This window comes from Neomonachus schauinslandi, chromosome 13 (assembly GCF_002201575.2).
Source record: "Neomonachus schauinslandi chromosome 13, ASM220157v2, whole genome shotgun sequence".
In the NCBI taxonomy this organism is placed as follows: domain Eukaryota; kingdom Metazoa; phylum Chordata; class Mammalia; order Carnivora; family Phocidae; genus Neomonachus; species Neomonachus schauinslandi.
Genome location: NC_058415.1, coordinates 83,966,449 through 83,984,913, shown reverse-complemented (window position 1 = coordinate 83,984,913; position 18,465 = coordinate 83,966,449). Strand labels below are relative to the sequence as shown.

Sequence of the window (18,465 nt, the reverse complement as noted above, 5' to 3'; positions counted from 1 at the left end):
CAAGCAAGAAAAAGAAAAAGAAAAGCTTATTACTTCTCCTCTTCTCGTTAGCACACATATCATTAATAATACCCCTTATGTTTTTTTCATGGGTAGAGTGACTCAGTCTACACATTCATATATTCATTCATTCAACAAATATTTGTTAAGTACCTTCTAAGTGCCAGCCATTTTACTCTTCAGTGAGGATGCAGAGACAATAGAAGAATCCTTGCTTTTTAGGAGAACATAGAACCATAAATAAGAAAAACATGTGATAAGTATACGTGGAAATATTAATCAAGACCTGAAAGACCACAGAGGAGAATCACTTGGAGTCTCTCTCCTAGAGATCCAAATGATTCTCCTAGAGAAATCAAGGAAAGCTTTTTACAGATAAGAAAATGGAGGAGCTCAGAGAGATTTAGTCACACAGCTGGTTAGTGGTCAAATTAGCGTTAAAACCAGATCTGACTGCAAAACCGCTCTTTATTCTACCAAACCAGGTCACAAGGAGGAAGCACCCCTGTTTTCATTGTTTTATAAATTCCAGATGTCTGTATTTGGGGTATTCTTGAGTCATGGACCACAGCTTCCCCCTTTTTCTCTCCCTATTTCAAAATGCCACCAGTTTCTGGTTTGATCAAAGAGTAACAGAATGGAAGTAAGGAGACCTGAGTTCTGTAGAACGAGCTTTGCCACTGTTTTAACTGGGTCGTCGTGGGCATCTTATTCCTCATTTCTAGGCATCTCTTCCCCATCTGTAAAGGTGAGGAGGTTGAAATAAATCTTTCTAAGCTTCTAATTTTTTGTAGGTAGTATGTCATGGTTTCCTCCTTCTTTTCAAAGTATGTGGCATTTCCTTAGGAGCAAGGTTCCCAAGGGCCTTGGCAAGTCTAGACACACCATGGAATTGGCAGAGGGATAGGTGGGGGTCAAGGGTGAGGGCTCTTAACTGCCTGGGTTTGAATCTCAGGTGTGTCACTTACATGCTATTTAACCTTGAGCAAACCACTTAACTTCATTGAGCCTCGCTTTTCTAATTTGTAAAACAGAAATAATAACAAATAACTCACAGAGTTGGTGTGAAGGCTCATTGAGCTTATATATATCCATCCACACTATTTTGCACGGTGTCTGGCACATAGCACTCAATGTAGCTGATGATACTAATGGCTATTGTACTAGTACTAATTTGGAGTCCTGAAGAGGTTTTAGAAGTCAAAATACCATAGGGCACCTGGGTGGCTCAGTCGTTAAGCGTCTGCCTTCGGCTCAGGTCATGAGCCCAGGGTCCTGGGATCAAGCCCCGCATCGGGCTCCCTGCTCCGCGGGAAGCCTGCTTCTCCCTCTCCCACTCCCCCTGCTTGTGTTCCTGCTCTCGCTATCTCTCTCTCTGTCAAATATTTAAAAAATAAAAAAAAATAAAATCTTTAAAAAAAAGATGTATTGTTAAAAAAAAAGAAGTCAAAATACCATAGTAGCTTTTTTTATTAATGATTCCTTTATAAAGGCACAAAGGAACCAATATGTCCATGCATTGAATATGGAATTTTAGTCATTTTCCCCTCAGATGTTCTATTAAGGGGTCAAAAGGGTTGGAGTACTGTTTGCTGCTAAATTTTACTCATGACCCAGAAAAGACTTCCATTAATCTTGTATAATATAGGGGGAATCATTCATTCTTTTCTTTGCTGTGTTTCCAGTGCTCAGAGCAGGCTACAGCACAGGGTAGTACTTTGCAAATGTTTTTTGAGTGAATAACTAATTTCACACTTTGTTTTTAAAAACTGAGGAGAATAGTAACACTTGGCAGCGAATCTTTTGGCCCTTGGATCTTAGCCTGTGACAGTTGTTGAGTTTGTTTTGAAGGGGATATGGGGGCATCCCATGACAATCAAAGCAGAATTCTTCTGATACCAATGTTTGGCTTTCTGCTTTGATCAATAGGCTTATTATTTGCCCTTGAAACCTCTGTGGTGCTGGGGAATCACAGACATGCCTCAGGATGATTTACACGGCAATAAATAATCTGTGCTGTCCGTTGCTTGCTTCATCAGTGTCTGCCCTGTTCGTAAAACCCTGGAGGCTCAGTGGCCCCAAGGCTGGAACACTGCCGATATGTTAACTCCAGAATATGTCACTTAGCTTCATTGTTGTTTTGTTGCTGTAATATGCATCCACAACGCATCTTTAAGGATTGAGGTAACAGTAGAAGTTATTTTCCATCTGACTTAATTATAGTTACCATACCATTTATTTTTTACCTCTGTTACATGGTAGGCTCTGCATATATCTTCTTCTCTAATCTTCATAACTACCTCTGAGTTAGGTGATTGTACCCTTTTTATAGAAGTGGAAACTCAAACTCAAGGAGGTGAAGTTTATTTTCTGAAATCGCATGGTGCATGAGTGCTGGAGCTTAGGTTTTAACTCAGGTCTTTCTGGACACAAAGCTCTTAGCTGCCATACCATGACATTTTCTTTATCTAAAGGACTTTCTTCTGCTGCTGTAAGTGTTTGGTGTTTAAGTTAGCAACCTCTTGCAAAGATCCGTAAGTTTCCCATATCATTCAGAGATGAATTTTAAATTTCTTAACAGCGTTGCAAATACATGAAATTTATAGTGACAAACATAGCCAGATTACTTTCTTGTTATCCATCCATTTAGCAAATTTACAGTTCCCATTAATTTTAATCTGTCCTTATTACCTGTTTTATATAATAAATATCTCTTAGTCATGACAGACTGAGTATAGATCACCTGAAGTAGGCTCTCTCTCAATAAGCAGAGTTGCAGCTAAAGATTTGTGAATTAATTGGGAAAATTGCAAATCAGGTAGTCAGTGAAATAATTCATTGTCACATCCAATCAATAAACTTTGTAAATCAACTCATTTAATTCAAAAAATGATCTATATAGATCAAGCAACCAATTAAACAATTAGCATACACTTTGCAATTAATTAATTTAAGCATCAATCATATAATTAAAACTCCAAATTTAAGCTGCACAATTTAGAACCCTACTGCCTTGTGAACTGTTAGGTTCATGTCTGTGAATGCTAGCAGATTAGCAGTTTCACAATGCATCTTTGGAGCAGGGTATCTTAAAGTGTTTTTAATTGATTTTTAAGTTTTAAGTTGTCTTTATGATGGTATAGTTTCCCACCCCTTTTCAGCAAATTGGCTTTTTACTTCCCCCAAAGAAAGAGAATGAAGTGTGTGTTGGCTCTAAGATGGAATCTGGGAGTACAGACTGGACGTTCTTGGGGTGTGAGGAAAGTCCAGAAGTAGTTGAGAGGGCCAGTTATCCACATCAGGATAACTCAGGTAATTTGCTTTTACTCCGTTAAGTATCCTTGGTGTTTGGAATCAGATCTTGCCACGTGAGTCTGATACTCTTCAGAGAAAGGAGAACTGTGTGGATTGTCTTTGTTACCTTGAGTATTTCTCCTAACCTACAATAGGTATTTTCTTAATCCTGACCGTAAATCAGAGGCCTCTGATTCCTCCCCTGGACCAATAATTTTTTCTCCTTTATATTTTGTTTGTGTCTCTTTTATGATATTTATTTTATGTATACTTATATTTAGCTAACTAAAAAGTAGTACTTACTTTTTCCCCTTGCTATACTGTAAGCTTCCTTGAGGGATAATACTAAATATCATCTTTGATTTAAGGGGTTAAGTTCTGCATCTTATCTATAACAGATGCTCAGAAAATATTTGTTGAAAGAATAGAGTACTGGAAAGGCCCTCATTTCACATTGTTGTTCTCCCCCTTTGTATTGCCATGTTTTCTCTTTATCAAATGAAGTAGGATTTGGGGGAAATCTAACTGTATCACCAGGCTTTCAGGTAAAAAAAAAAAAAAAAAAAAACCAGCAGTGTCCCAGTTTGCTTGCTGTATACCATAGCCTCTAGTCTCCTTATCCCTCCTTCATCTTGGTATTCACTCACCTTTTTGGTTTTCTTTTTAGTGACAATGTCAGTGCCTACTGCCTGCATATTGCTGAGGATGATGGGGAGGTTGACACAGACTTCCCCCCACTGGATTCCAACGAGCCCATTCATAAGTTCGGCTTCAGTACCTTGGCCCTGGTTGAAAAGTATTCATCTCCTGGTCTGACATCCAAAGAGTCACTCTTTGTTCGAATGTGAGTATTGACCTTTTACAGATCTCAGTCTCTCATCTCTGCCTTCTAGGATTTTGGACTTGTTTTTGGTTTTGCTCATCATATGAATGATACTGGGTATCTGGATGTCCATCTGTAGTGACTTCTTCCAGGGAGATGTTGGGGACACCATTTGCATTATATTTCATGCTTCTGCACCTAGATTAAATGCAGACTGCTTTGCAGTAACAAATTGCATTAGGTAGATCTCTGAACATAATATCTGGGAACCAGGCCTTTGGACATACTGGGTGGGGTACTTTGGAGCCTTTGAAGCAAAAATTCTGGGTTTCCCTCTTTCTCTTCATGGACTCCAAAGTATATGAAAATGTGCATTGCAGCCACTTTTGTCTTGTGACTTAAAATACTTCTTTTCTTCTCCAACTTTGTTCAAATCGAATTTGATTTTTCCTCTCAGTTGCCTTCCTTTAGACTGATAAGGGATAAATTTTCCTGTGCTTTTGGCAGTCTGGTAAAACCTATAAATTATAAGCCCGTTCCAGAAAAAAGTGTTTGTAAATGCAGAAAATAAAATCCACAAGAATATAAAAGAATTCCATTATATTTAAATACTTCGGAAATTATTAAACAAATTTGTGGTATAGTAATATGTATGGCTTTTTAAATACCAAGATCTAGCAGCAGGTCTAACTCCTGAAGTCTCTCGCTTCACTTCAAAGTAGTGATGAGTATAAATGATATTTGAGAAGTCTGCAACAACTGTAATGTGCTGTATCATCTGTTTTTTTCTGTTCATGACAGAGTTACCAGTACTACTAATACTACTGTGATTTGTTGACTACATTTATAGTTCAAGGAAATGCTAAATATCAGAAGTTAATGAAAATAAAAATATAATTTTTGTTTATTCAAGTCTCTAGAGTGAGTTTTACCCAGAGGTCCCAGTTGTTAGAGGAAAGCCTGTGGTGTTTTCTAAGCACAGCTTAAGCTTTGCTAACCTGTACTGAGACTGGCCCTCTCCTGGACCCTTTCCTGGGAACAATAGTGATCCTTTTGGCACCCCCTGCTGTTAGTAACCAGCAAATTCACTATCCACAGTGAATTGCTTTAGAGAACTTTTCCCTTGTCTCTTTAAAACATATTGCCTTTAGGGGTGCCTGGGTGGCTCAGTTGTTGAGCGTCTGCCTTCAGGCTCAGGTCATGATCCCGGCGTCTTGGGATCGAGCCCCGCATCGGGCTCCCTGCTCCGAGGGAAGCCTGCTTCTCCCTCTCCCACTCCCCCTGCTTGTGTTCCCTCTCTCGCTGTGTCTCTCTCTGTCAAATAAATAAATAAAATCTTTAAAAATAATAAAATATAATAAAACATACTGCCTTTGTTTCAGATTTTTACTGAAAATAGGATTATGCCACCTATGATATAGGAGTATTTTGTGTCTTTCTACCCTTGAACAAAGAAAGAATACCTGAATACTGGGGGCAATGACTCCAAGTTTTTGTACTTACTGTTTCATCCCTACTATGAAGTCTTGTTTGGTATATGTAACAGTAAATATTTTCCCTCTCTTTATGTTTTGGAGGGGCTAAAACAACGACACTGAAGAATATTGAAAGTAATTGAAAACTTATGCAATGATTCCTCCTTCCTAATAAAACTATTTTCATTTTTGTATCATCATTTCCATGTATATATATATTACAGTTCCCATTCTAGTGTAAATATTGTGTTATTTTTACTTAAAATTACAAATATTTGATCTGTTCTTAGTTCCTATAATCTACATTTATAATGTGCCAAGAATCTAGACCAACCCTGTGCTCATGGGGCTTACTATCTAGTAGGGGAGATGGTTTGTCAAATCATTAAAATGTGATGAGCAGTACAACAGAAAAAGGTCCAGGCTGCATTGGAAGCCTACCATGGGGTGTTTAGATTGTTTTATTGCTTTGGTTAATAAGTGATTCTATAATAATAGTCCTTATCCATATCCCTTTTATTTCTTCTGAATAACTTCCTTTGGACAATTTCCTTTGGGTAGTAGTATTGGTCAGAGTAGAACCATCTTTAGACTTTCACTTTGTATTCACATGTAGCCTTCTGAAAGATGTTCCAATTTACAATGCTACCAATAGAATTCATAAAAGTATCTTTTCAAAGTCTTACCGTCACAAAGTATCATTAGGACTTTTTTTCTTTTTATTTTAAAAGATGTATACAGGGGTATTTCAGTAGTCTCCACTTGCATTTTTGTTTGTTTATAAATGATTAAGAGAGTTTTCATTAGTGCATAATTTTTACTACATAAATATTAACATATGACCATCACATTCTTTTGAACTAAATGTCCTTTTTAAAGCAAGACCTTTTAAATCATTGGTTTTCAACAGAATGGGGCTAGCGGTAGGCAGGACATACCTTCCCGGGAGAAGCCTCTAAAGTCTATACAGGGTCTCCATATGAACCCCAACTTTTGGAGAATGGGAGGAGAGAGAGGAGGAAAGGCAGAGAGTAACAACAACTGCTTTGAACTGAATACTCTTTTTTTTTTTTTTAAAGATTTTATTTATTTATTTGACAGAGAGAATGAGAGAGAGAGCACATGAGAGGGGGGAGGGTCAGAGGGAGAAGCAGACTCCCTGCCGAGCAGGGAGCCCGATGCGGGACTCGATCCAGGGACTCCAGGATCATGACCTGAGCCGAAGGCAGTCGCTTAACCAACTGAGCCACCCAGGCGCCCGAACTGAATACTCTTATTTTTTCCTGAATTACTCCCATCCCTGCACTTCCATTCCCAAACACACACACCCCAGTCAATCCTTTTTCTATTTTAAAGTTCAACAGAGCTTATTCAACATGTCTGGAGTGTTTCTGAGGACACGAGGTAAAGTAAAATCTTTATGTGTGAGCGTTTAGGAAAAAAAAAATGTCAATAAATTTTCTGTTTCTTCTTTGTCCCAGTTGTCTGATGAAATAGTACAGATTACTGACCATTTGCCCCATGTGTATTTTCTTGCTTCAGCAACCTTCCATTCACCTTGCTGGTCTATATTCTAAGTTAGAAAAGCCTCTCCTGCAAATGCAGGACGGAGCAGACCTTCAGGAGTCACCAGAGATGTGTCCAAAGTTTCAGAGAGTGAAGTCCCAGCAAAATAAGTAAAGCTGTTGGTCCTTTTCTTCATTAATCCCTTTCTTCCTTGCATCTCTCTCCCAGAGGAGGATGGGCAGGGGGTGTCTGGGAAGACACTGAACTGAACCAGGAAGAGGGAGCTAGGTTTTGACAGTAAGCAGTGAATTAGTATTTACTAATTGAAAGTTGTGTATATGTTATTCCATTTAATCTGAAAATAGCCTGGTTTTTATTATGACCATTTTAGAGACATGAAAACTGAGGCTGACAAGTATTGCTCTCAGGCCTGGATTTGCCCCCATGCCTGACTGCAAAGTCCATGCTCTTTGCAACACCCTGCTGAGGGTTGGGACGGTGGTGGGGAATCTGCTGGTGGTCTCATCATTCAATTAAATCCCACTGTCTTAAGGCCAACATTCAACTACTATATGTTACAGTGTAGTAGGTAAGAGCATGGAGGCCTCTGGAGCCAGAATGCTTGCGTGCCATTCCTGACCTTACCCTTACTCGTGTGTGTGTGTAATCTTGGATGAATTGCTTAACTTTTTTTGTGGCCCAGTCAAATGAGGATAATAATAATACCTACCTTATAGAGCCATGATGAGGATTCAATGAGCTGATCTATGTAAAGCATTTAGAACAGTGCCTGGCTTAGGTAAGCATTGTCTTGAGTGTTTATTGCAGTTATTGTGGTTACGACTAGAAACACTTTGAGGGCAAGAACTGGATCATTTATGCCCCACAACACCCAGCATAGCTCCATTACTGTGGTAGGTACACCACAAATATTTCTTGAATGAACTGAATAGAACTCTTTGCTGCTTCTGCATTTTTCTTCTTCTCTTCCTTTCTGTTTTCTAGCAGAGAGGGGCAGAGTGTGGGTAGACATTGCTCCACTGGATTGAAAAGTTACTGGGACAACTTCTGCTGAGTTAGGGGTAGGGATAGGGGTAGACATTGGCAGGACATTGGAGATCTGTAGACTTCAAATCAGCCCTCTTAAGGGCAGACATCCTTTAAGAGATAGTAGCAAGACTATAGACTCCTTGAAGAGAAGGTGCACATGGTCTTATTTATCTCTATATCCTTGGCAGCCAGCAGGGCTTTGTAGAGAAGGAATGGATGCATCTTCAGGTGTCTTTGGGCTGCATTGGAGGGCCCCTGACCAAACTTCCTGTCCTACTTCACTTTCTGAGCCCACCTAGCTCCTTGTTCCTGCTTTTTGAATACCATGAAGCCCCCAGCTTGCCTTCTGGCTTTCCGTGGCCCTCACACCACCCACCTCACCCCTCACACCTCCCATATACCATCTTTCCCCACTCCAAGTGAGGCTGCACAGACTTTGAGCTTCAGCTAACCTGGGTTCAAGTTTCAGTTTCACTAGCGACTTGCTACATGACCATAGTCTCAGCTGCTATATCTGTAAAATGAGGGGAATAATAACTACCTCATGGAATTGTCGTGAGGAATGTTCTTAAATGTAAGTAATGTACAGACCTCTTTTAAAGGAAAATTAATTCTCCTGAAGCCTCAATGTTTGCCCAGATTTGTTTTATAAGTTACTTAAATACACTTAAAAATTCTAGCTATAAATTCCATGTCTTTATGCAATCCAAACAAAATTACAAATTAAATACAGATAAAACTATAACATTAATAAAAATACAAATTAACAACTTAAACGCAACAGATGATGTTTTGCTCAGATTAAAGTCACTGATGTTGGATTTAATGGGTGTTAAATGTTTTACTTGTCAACTTGAGTTTTTTGATTTTCATATGAAACATTGACTACCATATTAATATTTGTCCTTTTAAACAGTGAGTATATTTTTAACTACTAGTCCATTATTTTAATGAGCCAGTTGATTTATAGTGCATCCTTCCCTCCCAATTTTAAATGTGCTTTACTGGAAAAATAACATTTCTGCAACGATGACCGATTTATGTCAGTTTGCCCAGGACTTTCCCTGTTTTGAAATTCAAAGTCCTATACCCAGGAGTATCCCCCTCAGCCCCTGGTGAACCAGGATAATTGGTCACCCTACCTTCTGCTGTTGTCAGTTGGTCTGTACATAGGTGGGCTCTCTGCCTGATCGATAGCTGCGCATAGTGTGACTGGGGCACTCAGAGCATGAATTCTTCAGAGTTCAGCAAACAAGAGTTCCACAGAGAGAGCCTTGTGCCCACTTCTCCCCTCACTTTTCTCTATTCAACGAACTGTTTTTGCATGTGACTTGCAGTGATGTCATTTGGCTTTTACTGAATCTGTTAGTGATGTTAAATAACTCTAGCTGCTTGGAACACAGAACCCCCAAATCTCACCAGCTTATCCAGCAAGTTGGCAGACTTCTTCTATAAAGGGCCAAGTAGTAAATATTTTAGGCTTGTGGGCCATACATCTCTGTAACTCAACTCTGCCATAGTAGCAAGAAAGTAGCCATAGACAGCAATACATCAGTGAACGGGCATGGGGTAGATTTGTTGACCCTGGCTTATTCTAGTAAGTTTATTTCTTGTTTAGGTCCATCTAATGAGGGCCCGGTTGCTCTCCTGGGTATTTCTCCTCTACGCAGTGATTCAGGGCTCCTCCAGCTGGGTAGAGAATGGGGAACATGGAAGTCTAGGAGTGGCCTACATCTCTATGTATCAATCTGTTGCTTATATAAGTTATTATATATATATAAACTATATATAATTTTGCTTTTCTAAATATACATCATATGTTTATGATACGTGTGTGTGTGTGTTTTCATGATTTTCATTAAACTAAAAGCAAAACTTTTAAATTCTAAAACTTAGCCTGTGAATTCATCTGTTGATCATGGGGGCTGTTGAACCTAAGGTAGGAAATGCTGTTATGAAGATGTTAGCTCAGACCCTGGTATGTAGGCAGTGTTACATAGTTGCTATTTTTGTTATTTCTGTGAGAGATTTACTGGTCTGAATAATTCACACTAAGGTGTGTATGGGGTTTAACTTTTCTTTGGGTTATTTATTACATAATGAACACATGTCCATCCTAGAAAAATTAGAAAATAGAGCTATGTTTCTTCTTACAATAGAAAATTTAAACTTTCACTTTGTTCCATCATTCAAGGTAGTGACTTTTTAAGTTATAGAATTATGTATGTTTAAAAAGAGGAAGGGCCGCCTGGGTGTGGCTCAGTCCGTTGAGCATCCAACTCTTGATTTTGGCTGAGGTCATGATCTCGGGGTCGTGTGAGATCGAGCCCCTCCTCAGGCTACGTGCTAGGTGTGGAGCCTGCTTGGGATTCTCTTTCTCCCTCTCTCTCTTCCTCTGCCCCTCCACCTCCCCCACCCCCCGCTCTCATGTGCATGGGTGCTCTCTCTCTGTGAAAAAAAAAAAATTTAAAAAGAGGAGCTAGTTAACTTAAGTGAGTCCCCAGTTGGGGAAGTGTTCTGTGGAGAAGAATGTGAAGCTGGGTGACTTCTGATGTTCTTACTGAGTCGGTGGGACCAGCCTTCTCTTCCCAGGCCCTTGGTCCCAGGAAACTCCCAGACACAGAGTTGTTTGGGGAGGGAGAATGGATTACGCTAACAACTTGCAAATTAGGAGCTTGCTAAGGGAAACTCTCTCCTTTAACAGACAGGCAAGTGGATTTCTAAGATACCCATTGTTCGTGATTGATTTTGGACAGATCCAATGTATGTATAAACAGGAGTCTCTAACTTGCTGACTGCTAGCTGCTCTGAGCCTAAGCATTGAAGTTGTTTGGGTATTAGGAGTGTGGAAGGGGAGAAGTAGGAGGCAGAAGTATGGGGGAGTCTGGTTGGCTCCCAGAACTAAATAGCTGGATCTCAGCTGGTTCCCAATATCTAAACAAGTGCTCCTTGCTAGCAGTGGCCAAGCCAAGGCGTGCTGGGCCTTTAGACGTAGGACAAGGGAGGATGAGATCTTGGAGTGCACAGGGGACGAGCCTGCTCTGTCCCTCTTCTCCGATGCCCCAGTACAGGGCCAATTCAATTAGAACTTGTGGAACTGAATTGAGTGTACAAATGGCACTGACAGCAGCAACTGTGATGGTGTCATTAGATGTGTTGCCATTAACATTTCACACCGAGATCCTACTCTGGAGTCCGGAAGAAGGGCTTTAGAAAGAGAAGAAAAGCCCAAACCAGTAAAATGGACAGAATCCCCCTAAATCAGAAGTCAGTAAGAACAGTTAAACCGCCCTCCTATACATGTGTTTCACTTAAAATGTTTGTTATATCAGGTAGACATGGGGAAGGAATATTTCTAACCAATAGCTACAGAGCAGAGCAAATAGAATCCAGCTAGGATTTTGCTGTTTGGGAAGGGGACCACTGGGTAGTCAGTAGAGGGTCTTCCACTAGTAGCCGGGCTGCCTTGGGCATTGTGGCCCAAAGAGTTCCCAGAGACTGCTGTGGCTTCTCTTGGCTCTGTATAAAGGGAAAGGTTAGCTGCTGCTTCTTTTTTTTTTTTTTTTTAAAGATTTTATTTATTTATTTGAGAGAGAGAGAATGAGAGAGAGCAAGCACATGAGAGGGGGGAGGGTCAGAGGGAGAAGCAGGCTCCCCGCCGAGCAGGGAGCCTGATGTGGGGCTCGATCCCAGGACTCCAGGATCATGACCTGAGCCGAAGGCAGTCGCTTAACCAACTGAGCCACCCAGGCGCCCAAGGTTAGCTGCTTCTTAAGAGGTGTGCAGATTCATTGCTCTTGGCTGTATGAGGGCTTTTCAAAAGGGTTGGTAGTTTTAGTATACCCTCTTGATAAGATCTCCAGAGTACACCCCGGGTGACCAGACCTTTTTGAAAGGATATCATCAGTTTGAAACCTCTCCTACTCTTATGTGATACTGCTTTGTGTTCTGGAGAGGAGGGGGAAAAAAAGAAATGAGCATTTTTGCACACTCACTCAGTTTGGTGCCCCTAGTAGCCATTATCTCATTTATTCCTTATAACAAACTCATTTTTATAATATATGAGCTGAGGATCGGAGACAGGTAGTTACTTGCTCAAGGTCATACAGTTTGGTAAAGGGCAGAGCTAAAACAGGATAAGGAAAAAAAAAAGATGCCTATATTCTTTGTAACCAGGCCTGACAATATGGGTATAAATTATCTTATTTATTGTTTGCTTGAGTCATAGAAGACCAACTGTGTGTTGTTTCTTTTCATTCTGTTGTATTAGCAAATATTTTCATTGTCCAGATTGTCCTCATGTACAGAAATGTAACATATGCAGCCTGTTTAATTTTGTATTTGTAAATCTGACTTGATTTCCTTTTTGGCAACAGCTACTGTCTAGAGAAAAGAGAAAATTTTTCTTTGTGTCTGTTTAAAGTGACAGAAATATTGGAGCAAGTAATAAAGATGGAAAGCATTAATTACATACTTCTAAGAATTTAAAGGTCAGACAAGCTAAATATGTATGTTTTGCTCACTGGAATGTCTGTTGAAATTGTGCCAGGATACGCTTTGTTCCTACAATAAAAGCACACATTTTAGATAGCCATCAACTTACTTTGGTATCCAAAAATTATATCAGATTGTTGCTTTAGTTGCTGTATATCTTAAAAGTTTAGGGCTCATTTTTCTGACATTAATGTGATTTGTTTCATGATCTACCCCTTTTGGCCATGTTTAGTTACTATGTCTCGTTTTGATTTCCTCTGTTCTCCCCTCAGCTTATGTTGGAGTCTGTCAGCTGCTGCTATGTACATGTCAGGCTAGTGGCTTGTAATGTTTATTAATACAATGTCAGTCTTGCTGTTGAAAAAACTGTGATGCTTCTCAGAAGGTTGCAATAGAACGAAGCGTTTGATTTCCAGATCCTGTCTGCACTGCATGGTGAATACATTCTCAGATGTTATGCAGTTCACTGACCTGACAGTTATGGAACCCCGCCTGGGACCCCATTTCAGCAGGACATATTTGAACAGAAACAGTTTGCAAAACTTTACACACTTAAACTCCTGCCAAGGCAAACTGTTAGCCACTTGAGTTTGTTATAAATACCCAGTGGCAGTGGTTGGAAGTAGCCCACGGTGTGTTTTATATTCTGAACTGAATGTGAATGTCTTTGCGGTTATATAGAGTAGTAAATAATTGAGTTTGATTAGGGAGAGGGACCTCATTATCCCCCACCTGTGCCCAGCTGGAAGGGGAGGGTCGAAATGAAGCCATTAGCTGTCTCTCTTACTGGCATCTCAAAGAGCTCAAATACATCTGTGTCTTATTTTCTTTTCTGGCACAATCAGTCGAGCAAGCTAAGCAGGCATGACCGGATTTGGCAAGTCCCAAGGACTCTGGCAAAGATACACAAGGAGAAGGCGGAGGGCAGTCATTTTGGCTTCTCACTGCCCATTAGTCTAGCGAGTTATGTTTTTGGAAAATGTCTGTTTTGAAAAAGAGTACTTTGTCCAATGTCAAACATCACATACTCACACGATATGCTTTGATCTTTAAAAAAAATTTTTTGTCAGTGCAAGGGGAAACAAAATGTGGCATTCACACTAGTGTAAACTCTCTTTATGGATAAAGTAATACCCGAAGGACTTGCTTTAAAGCAGGCATGCTGCAGTTATTACAAGGCTTTCTCTTGCTCATATATTTTCATTTTCTACTTTAAAGTGCTAGAGAATGAACATGCATGGAATTGGGACCAGCGCAGGCTGGGAACTGGAGGAGTGTGTCTTCATCCCTGTTATGACCTGGTCAGAAGTGGAGAATCGAGTGCTACTCTTGGCAGCCTTTTCCCACTTCCACAAACTGAGACTGTGGCTCAAGAAACCATGACATTCTCCAAGGGCTTTTAAAAAGGGATCTCGTGGGGCACCTGGGTGGCTCAGTCAGTTAAGCATCTGCCTTCGGCTCAGGTCATGATCCTGGGGTCCTGGGATCGAGCCCCGCATCGGGCTCCCTGCTCCGCCGGGAGCCTGCCTCTCCCTCTCCCTCTGCCTGCTGCTCCCCCTGCTTGTGCTCTCTCTCTCTGTCTGTCACATAAATAAATAAAATCTTTAAAAGGGGGGGGGGATCTTGTAGTTCATATGGTTAGTCTAAGAGTTGGGGCATTTATAATCAAACTGAATGTTACAGTGGAAGTTGAGCCTTTGCCACAGATTGGTCAGTAGTTCCTATCCAGAGGATGTGCTCTCTGGAAGTCTCTAACCTTGCTCAACCTCAATTTCCTCCATTATAAAATGGGACTGATAATAGACCTACCTTTTCTGGGAGGATTAAGTGCTCAATAATGTTGACAGTTGTCATCATATCTTTTATCACTTCCTTGTATGTAGAAAAGCCATGGTTATTATATTAAGCATTTATTATATAACAGGTATTATGTTAACTACAAGTATTTAGCTGTCACAATAATCTTCTACTCTAAGAATTATCCCCATTTGTAGATGAGGAAACTGGCAGCTAGAGAGAGAGAGAGATTGTATCATTTATCCCAGGAAGGTAGAGCTGGGACTCCAAAGCAGGTTCTACTCTAGAGCTTGCTGTGCTTTGCTGCCTTCTGGTCACCACCATCTTTCTTAGCATGGTATAGAGCTAAATGATCACTGTGTTTTGAGACATCTCCATTAAGAAGCTCTCTGATCCCCTTACCCTTCCCCGGCTTGGCTAAGTGCCTCTGTGTTTGGTAGGACTCAGAGCTGGCTTCCATCTTTGTACTTACCGCATAGCACTATAATTCTTTGTTTGCTTCTTTGTCTTTCTCTCCCGCTGGACGGTGCTCCTTGGTTTAGGGACCATATTGTTGATTTCTGAATTCAAAATTGAGATCTTTAATAGGATCTTTAATAGAGTGACTTCAGATAAATTCCCTAATGCCTCCAGCCTCGGATTCTGTAAAATGGATATAATACTAGCACCTATTTCAGGATTGAATGAGTTAATACAGATTTTAAAAGCTTAACATAGCACCTGGCACATAGTAAATGTTCAGTAGATAGTAGTTGCTATTATTACTGTTGTAATTGTTGAATAATAACTTGTACTGTGCAGCTCAGAAAGCTCTTAATAAGTCTCATTGAATTTCTCTGCACCACTACCATGATTTTTGACTTCCCTCATCCCCATCCAAAGCCAGTGAGTTAAGCTGAGGTGCAGTATACCCACTTCTCTGGCTTACTCTCTCAAAAATGAAAGCCTTGAAAATGGAGCCCTGAGTGCTCTTCTATGAGCTTCAGAGGAGGCTTGATGCCTTGGCCAGAAGTTGCTTGCTTGTAGTGCCCCTGACTGTTGCTACCATGTCCAGCGGATTGCACATTTTAATGGCGCTGTGTTACCAATTATAAGCAGTGGCTGGGATCCATTCCCCCAACTAAGCAATGTCTGCTCACGGGGTAGGGGAGAGGGGGTGAATGGGGCCTCTTCTTTTGGAGTGATGACTTAGGACAGGGGGAACACAAGAGCACTAACATTTCTAAGCTCCTTTTACTATTTGTCGACCTTAATGCCAGGTGCTTGGCATTCGTTGTCTATGGTATCCTCTCTGACAATTCTGTAGGGAAGCGGCCTCCTCATTTCATGGATGTAGCTGAGGTTCCCACATGTTAAGGCAACATTTTGGTTAGCCATGGAACCAGAATGTGAACCAAAGTGTATGTAACTCGCAGTCCACGTGTTTTCCTCTCCAGTATGTTGCCTCCCAACTTGGGTTCTGCTTCCAGCGTTGTCCCTATAAATAGACTCTAAGCTTTTCAGATAAGGACCTGTGCCCCATCACCTCTGGTTTAATATTTAGCAGAGAAATGCTCATCGTGTTAGGTTAATATGGGTATAAAAACTTCCCTCTGGTAGCTGAGTGGCTTTGCACTGGGACAGAGCTGAATTCCTCAAGTGAGTAATCTCTTTTTAAAATGCCCATACGTTTTTCAGTGGTTACAAGACTTGACAGGACCTAACTTTGAATTGACTGAAGCACTCCGGGCAGCATTTAGTCAGCTCTGAAGTGGCGCTGCATCCTAGACCCGGCACAGGCAGCGCAAGGAGCTGTGGAGGGCAGTGCTTTGCTCAGGGCCCCCCGAGTGCCCTGCTGTGGTGGGAGACACGCTGTCTGTCCACGAGGGGAGCAGGAGGACGAGCAGGTTCTGAGCCGAGTCCATCTGTCTCTCCATCGGCCTGTCTGTCTGAGGGCTAAGCACCCTCGGCACAGGCCACACCTCAGAGACTGGAATGCAGGGCCGCACAGAAGGGAGGCAGGACTAGCGAGTGCCCTACCTACCTGCTGCCGGCATTTCCCCCGAGATCAGGGTCTCCTCGGTCGCACACCCAGTGCCCGGCACGAAATAAAAAGCAGCTCTGAAAGATGTATTTCCATAGACTTTTTAGAAAGCCCATACAAATTCCTGGATATAAAAAAATGAGGCATAAAACCTAGAATATTTGGAAGTCAAGCTGAAAATTGTGGGAGCAAGTCTCCATATCCATTTATTAAATGGGAGCATAACTTAATAGTTGCACCTAGATGTCTTCTGAGAACCACTTCGATTCTGTGCCCCCTTAAGTGCTATAGACTTGGAGCAAGATCCAAAGTTGGCGTTTGTCTGGAGGGAGAGAAGCGATGGAGTGGGAGACTGACCTAAGGAAGCTTTCATTAGGTCTGGTTGAGTGTGCAATACGTGGGTCACAACCTCCTTCTCCTTTTAATGTGCACGATTTTACCGAAATGGAGCCCCAGAGTAAGATACCGCACACTCGTGAAGGCACGTTCTGAGCGCTGTGCGTGCCCCTTCCCTTCACTGTTGTTTTCATTTTCCTCTCCTGAACCTTGCTACCCTGGCTTCAGCACAGAGGCTGTAAAGGAAGATGGAGAGCCGAGTTACCTCAGAATGATCACTATCGTTAACATTCACGGGTGGTTCACTTATCATTCCTGACTGCACAGACATGGCAGCCGCTCGGAAGCGTCCGCAGGTGTAGCATGGTGATACATATTACATTGTGCCACAATGGATTTATGTATTCTGTAACAAAAGAAAAGTGTAATGAAAAAATACAGAAGGTAATCCTTTATTCCTCCACCACACAATTTATCAGTAATGCCTGTGGATGATAAGTGCCAGGGATTTCCTCTGCTTGCTTTAACCTTGTCACCCAGGTACGTTTTGGTAAAATGACAGAAAAATACAGACTGGGGATTTTCCTCTGTTCAAAAATCTTTTAAAAGGACACTTTTAATTTATGGAAGTTAGTCCAGACGCAAGGCTTCCTTTTGAGCTTCTAGTCTGCCTTTGCTAAAAAAGATAAACGTATTGGTTTGAAATAATGCTGTCAGCCAGCCGATTAGAAGAGAATGTAAGCAATTAATAAGCAGACTCAAATCTAAAATATAAAATAGTTCAGGTGGAACCCAGGTAGATGGGAGTTCGTGAGATCTAGCCCGGTACTAGTTTGTGTGTACCCGAGAACTTGTGTTCCCTTTTAGGCCCCATTCACCCATCGCCCAACATATTGTCACAGATGGAGTGCATACTGACTTCCGAGGAGAGAGCAGGGAAAGACAAGCCTGAATGCGGATGATTGGCATTTGTTCCAAACACATGCTGGCCTAGCGCCAGAGCAAATACCCCCAAGTTTATAAATGCACAAGGCACTTTACATTTCATTCCTCTTGCCAAAGTATCACTTACTGCATCGCTCCCTAAATATAGTTTTTAAAAAAAGAGCTATTTCTTATTTTGCTTTGATCAGTAAAATAAACTTTTAAAGATTGTTCTGGGATGGGGTCCAGCTTCTGAGGTAAAGAATGGCTGGAGCTCAGGCATGATTCAGTAACAGAGTGTTCAGTAAAATTAGCTTGACAGTTCTCAGGCCTGCTGTTCAATAGCAAGAACTTGACCAAGTTAAAATGGATGATCGTGCTGGCTAGACCAGCGTCGGCTTTTGCTTTTTAACAAATGGAATGTCAAGGATTAAACAGCAAGCCGTATGGAGAGGAGGGGTGTGGAGATGTCTTTGTATTAGGGAAGCAAATTGGGTCCTTGATTTTGAGATCGGCCCCCAGCTCCTGTGGAAAGACAGCCACCTGGTTGGGTCCAAACTAGGTCCCAAAGAGGTTTAAGGCCTCTTCTCAGCCTGTCCTACCATGGGGAAGCTTTTCCATGGCTTAGCTTGAGGCTTGGCTTTTCTTTCGGATTTCTTGTCAGTATGAAGTTCTGCCATATTTTTTGGCTGTGTGTTCTCCTTTGAGATTCTTATGAGGAAATGGGAATGCGACCAAACTCC

At 41.3% G+C, this 18,465-nt stretch overlaps 1 protein-coding gene across 6 annotated transcripts in view; it reads left to right on the top strand.

Moving 5' to 3' along the window:
* MAPKAP1 (MAPK associated protein 1) overlaps positions 1 to 18,465 on the top strand; it is a 246,813-nt gene that overhangs the window by 129,048 nt on the left and 99,300 nt on the right. For all 6 annotated transcript variants that reach the window (XM_021691308.1, XM_021691306.1, XM_044920481.1 and 3 more), the window contains one exon: positions 3,962 to 4,138. In XM_021691308.1, coding sequence (XP_021546983.1) covers positions 3,962 to 4,138 — 177 coding nt within the window. The remainder of the gene's footprint in view (positions 1 to 3,961; positions 4,139 to 18,465) is intronic.